This window comes from Pollicipes pollicipes, unplaced genomic scaffold, assembly GCF_011947565.3.
Source record: "Pollicipes pollicipes isolate AB1234 unplaced genomic scaffold, Ppol_2.1 Scaffold_4219;HRSCAF=4965_pilon_pilon_pilon, whole genome shotgun sequence".
Lineage (NCBI taxonomy): Eukaryota > Metazoa > Arthropoda > Thecostraca > Pollicipedomorpha > Pollicipedidae > Pollicipes > Pollicipes pollicipes.
The window spans coordinates 35,567,897-35,573,281 of NW_023596448.1; the positions used below are offsets into that span (position 1 = coordinate 35,567,897).

Here is a 5,385-nt window from a genome sequence, read left to right on the forward strand (position 1 = left end):
ATCGTTGAGGTACTGATATCATCTACGTGGTAAGTGCTGAATACTCTGACTTTTTTATCACTACCAACTCCCCGCACCAATTAATCTGCTAGTTAAGAATACATCGTCATGCACGGAGCGTGAAATTTGTATTCCCAGTTACTGGAAGCATGACGAATGGTACATTCACGACGGGTAATGACCGAAGCATATCACGCATGGACACATGTCAACAACTGGAACAAAGGACACTGCAGCACGGAAGACAGGACAAGACATGTAAAGAACGCACAGTGTCCGTCGTTCAGCCTGTAGACGACGAGAGTTGCTTATTACGCCTCCGCTTCGACTTCAGCAGCCCTGTCTCCCACGTTGTAGATCACAGGAGTGCCGAAGCTCTGCGGATGGACGCCATAGGGGAGGGCAAGGTGAGCAGCAGCGTAGGTGGCGGAAGCTGCCTTAACATCAACTGTCTTCACCGTCTTCCGAAGGGGACAACGGGGGCGGTGTAGTAGACGGCAGGGGCGGCGTACGCGACCGCGCTGGGCACGTACGTCTCGTGCTCCTTCTCGGTGACCTCGAGAAGGGTGGTGTCGGCAGGGGTGTCGGCCTCCACCTTATCCAGAGTGGTCGTCTTGAAGGTGGCCTTGGCCAGGGCGGGCAGAAGCACGGCGCTGCGACGACGACGCTCGGCGGCGACGACGGCCGGCTCCTCCTCGGCAGCCTCCTCAACAGCGGCATTCTTCTCCTTGGCCTCCACGTCGTAGATGAGAGGGGCACCGTAGCCGTACGGGTGCAGGCCGTAGGTCAGGGGAAGAGGAGAGGCCACGTGCTTGACCTCAACCTTCTTGACCACAGGGGTGGTGTAGGTGATAGCAGGAGCAGCGTAGGCGAAGGCGTTAGCAGCGTAGGTGATGGGGGCTGCCTTGACCTCAACCTTCTTCACCTCGGGGACAGCGTAGGAGATCACCGGGGCGGCGTAGTGGACGGCGGGGGCGGCGTAAGGAACCACGCTGGGCACGTACGTCTCGTGCTCCTTCTCGGTCACCTTGAGCAGGCTGGTGTCGGACGGGGTGTCGGCCTCCACCTTATCCAGAGTTGCCGTCTTGAAGGTGGCCTTGGCCAGGGCGGGCAAAAGCACGGCGCTGCGACGGCGACGCTCGGCAGGGGCGACGGCCGGCTCCTCTTCGGCAGCCTCCGGGGCGTCGGTGTCGGGCGCAGCGGCGGCAGCGGCCGCCGCCTCGGCGTACTTCTTGCGGAACTCGGCCTTGGCGGCGGCCACCTCGGCCGTGTCCTGCACCGGCTCGGGAGCCACGCCGTCGAACACGGGCGTCTCCAGGTTGAACACGGGCGCCTGCAGGTTCGCCTCCGGGGCCACAGGAAGGTTGGTCGCCTTCACCTGGAAGCCGTTGACATCGTCGGCCGTGTAGGAGACGGTCTGCACCTTGCCGTTGGCGTCTATGTAGCTGTAGCTGCCAACGGTGGCACCATCGAACCTCCTGAACTCGTTCTTGGCAGACGGTCCTCCGGCGTAGCCATAGTTGAACTGGCCCAGCTCATCCTGAGCGTGGTACTGCGAGCTGACGGCAGCGGCTGGCGCCGCGCTGTACGCCGTCGGGGCGTAATGGTTGTACGCGCCGGCGGCGTAGTAGCTCACCGGGCTGTACCCGGAGTACGGGTACCCAACCGGCGAGTACTGGGCAGCGCCCAGCGCCAGGACAGCGGACAGTGCGACCTGGGGGAACGAGGGCAGTTGGATTTAACAGTGGACGCCTGCTGATTTTCGAGTAACACTTGATCGCATTGCACCGAAACGAGCAGCGCCTTAAGTGTGTCTACGGAGGCCACAGAATCCTACTGTTTTGCTATATACCTAGTGTTAAAGCGATACTGGAAAGCAAAACGAACTAAAAAAAAACTAACGGATCATAGTAAAGCAATGCCAGAGAGTGAGGGTGAAGTGGGAAGTATCAACGCAATGTCATCTCATTCAAACGCACATTTCTTAGTAGGCGAGACATAATTACGTTTTAGTTTCAATGCGTCACATCATCTTTTTACCATTACCTTCACAACACCATAGATCACATCAGTATGCTAAGCCACATGATCTTATACAAAGACAAAAGGCTACCGGGGACGAGTGTCCTATCAGCTGTTACACCGTCAGTGTGTAGCGGCTTAACTCACCAGAACCTTCATGTTTCCCACCGCACGAGGCCTGACTGTGCTCGCTGAATATGCCGCACGTGTTATATAGGCGGTCCAGGGCGGAGCCGTGCCCGGCGGCGGACCGACCGTGCACCGCTCGTCTCGTCTGCGGCCATGGGCGTGTCCTTCATCCACGCCCATCAGTTCAGAACGGGACGGTTCACTGTGACGTCAGCAACCCGCAGACGTGGATGCAGATCATAACGTCGATGTCACGATTGTGGTTTCCTTCACCTTACGACATGCCGAAAATACTCTACGTTGCTAGACAGATGCCACTACATCACACTAACGGGATGTAAGAACCTACCAGACTAGAATGCCTATATTTGCTTGAGGTCTTAAAGGAAATATTCCTCATTTGAAGATAACGAAGAAAGTTTGAGCTATGATAAAATAAGCTCAAGTGTAACTATGGGTTTGCTTTTAAGCATAAAATGCTGCTCCAAACAACACAAATTCGCTAACTCGTAAATGTGTTCCTGAACATGCATCGTTTGTTACTTCATAAAGTGGCTTTATGACGTCCGAAGAGACTGGCCATGTTTTCACTCTAACACTGACCTTGGCCGAGCTTACGTATTGGCTTACACAAAAAGTGGCAAGTGTTCAAAATTTGTACCGAACACACCAACTGATGTCCGTTGGTGCCACAAATTGCGCTGACGTACACCGTAGTTGATTACTTCGATGATCATATTTGTGTAGACATTGAGCAATACATGGCCACTGAGATACAATACATGGCCATGGCCAATACATTACATGGCCACTGAGATGGCAATACTTGCGCAAGGTTTCCATGGAGCTATGTATGTCTAGGTACAACAGCTGTCTCATGCTCCCCGACACTTCTGTTACAAGGTGACACACAGTAACCTGCTTTCTTCGTATTCCAAATGCATGAATACATGCATCATCAAATCAGATGCAGTTAACTTATGAGTGAAACGCAGCTAAGTCACCCTGGGTTTGGGCTATCGAAAGAGGGTGATAACATGCAACAGTGAAATCGCTTAAACCTGGAGGCTCAAAACAATGTCAATGCGCTTCTATTTTAATGACTTCTAGTTTTTATGCCAATTTTTCACTCGACGTATCAAATTCATTTACGCAGCACTATACCACCCTCTTCTCACATTTCCAACTGGATGCACAACTTCACACTTCATCTATTGAAGAGAAAAAATAATTGAAATATCCAGGTGCGCTCATTGACAAATCTTTTAAATTTACGCTTCACATTACTTTTGTTGGGAGCATATGAAGTGGAAATATTAGAACCATTAGAAGGATTGGTTACTTCACAGATAAAACAACGTCACATCTACTCTAAAACACTTTAATTCTTTCTTATTTCAACTACTGCCGCTTGATCTCAGGTGTTAATCATGCTTCTCAACTATGTTGGTCAGTAATTTTTCAAAAAGTGCTATGTGTCGGATAAAAGACATGTACACTCCTCAAGGCTCCGAGCCGATCTTTGAACAGCATAAAATTGTAAAATTCTCGGATATCGCTATATCCGAAATGTTAATTGTGATGCACAAAATTTTTATTTACCAGTTACCTGCATCATTCGATTCAAGAGACAAGCTCTACGAATCAGATGAAATGGATATGAGGCGAGTAAAACATTTAGATCACCCTTTCTCTAGTCGTGATTATAGGTCATTTACAACATCTTGCCTTAGCTCTAAGCTGTAGAGCGATATTATGGTTTCATATTTACCAGGAATTACTGATGTCTCCGGATCAAAATTCGGCGTTGAGGACATCGTCCGCAAGCATTTCGTGAATGCATATTAACGTAACCAACTTTTTTGAGGACATTGCAAATTGTTTGCCCCGTACGTATGTAACTCACTTTATACATAGCTTCCTTCATGTCTATAATCGCGCTCTGATATAGCCATATTCATGGACTTGTACTCAAATTCATGGCGCTGACTCCGGGAGTTTTAGCAGCAATAAGCTAAGCTCAGCGGGGTGGATTCCCTGGACATCCAGCTCAAAACCCAGCACGAAAATGACCAGTTGATTGCCCCTCCGACTTGTGTGACTGTACTATCCTGACATACGCTGTGAATGAGCGGTATTAGCTAATTGGGTAGTTCCAGCGGGCTGTCATTAGCTGACTTTGGGTATGACTATTTTAAGCTACACCATGTATGATTTGTCATTGCCTGTTGCGTAACAGGATTCTTGTCGGGTTTGTACCACCTCTTTGGCTGCCTTTTTTGTTACTTTCCTCTTTAGCTGGGAGTGCTGCTACTTGATCTTGTGCTTTCTGGTTTTAATGTACGGTTCATTGTGTCGCTGGGATAGAGGGAGGAGCATTCCTTGCTACCTGTTCCTGGGCAACGGCATACCCAGAAATTCGGCCTTAAAGGGAGGAGTCAATGCAAGCCCTCTAAGGCTTTTGAGTCCAGAATATTTTTCAATCGCGCCTATCGTTCCGGGAGCACATGGGACGTCCATTGCACATATTTTCACATCATACACGTATATCTAGCTTTGTCATTTCGGAGCAGCGTCAGTTTTTTTAGAACAACGGGGATCTACAGCCGGCGCGGACGGCCGGCGGTTACCGACGATGCCGCCGAGCGCGCGTGTTGGACCGCCATTGTTATATTAACAACCATATGTCATGGTTGTATTCTCAAAACACATACAAATATAAACCACTGTAATCAGAACTGAAGAAAAACATGCCTGTGCGGATTTTGCATTGCTGTGACGCAGAGTCTCTTATGTTTTATGTTGTAATGCTGTAAACTTAAACAAGAAAAGTGAACCACTACTTATGGTGGATTTCGGGTTGTGAATTGACTAATTTAATAGAAACGTAATAACCAAAATTCCAAATGTTTGGAATTATCATGCAATTACCAAAACGTATCGAACACCAGGAGCAACACGCATGCACATGACGTTCATGGCATATTTTTTAACGCATAGGCAGCTTGCACCACCTTGTGGCGCGCGGAAGTACTATAAGTGAGCCTTACCGGCGGAACAATGACAACTATGCCACTCTGGTAGCGACTCTGACATCACAAAAACGTTCAATGACGTAACCAAACGATGACGTAATGGAGAGTACACTTAATACCAAGTAGAGCCTTTTGATTTATACCAAAGAGCATACCAGTAGTTATCAGAAAGCTATTTCCGACAGATATGATGCTTGCC

At 49.2% G+C, this 5,385-nt stretch overlaps 1 protein-coding gene across 1 annotated transcript; it reads right to left on the reverse strand.

Annotated features, from left to right (window-relative positions):
- Positions 1–454: 454 nt before the first annotated feature.
- Positions 455–2,181, reverse strand: LOC119095263 (cuticle protein-like). The gene is made up of 4 exons (XM_037218123.1): positions 2,170–2,181; positions 1,230–1,714; positions 680–1,124; positions 455–625 (listed from the first exon to the last, which is right to left on the reverse strand). The coding sequence occupies exons 1-4, from the start codon at positions 2,179–2,181 to the stop codon at positions 455–457; spliced, it is 1,113 nt and encodes a 370-aa protein (XP_037074018.1).
- Positions 2,182–5,385: the final 3,204 nt, after the last annotated feature.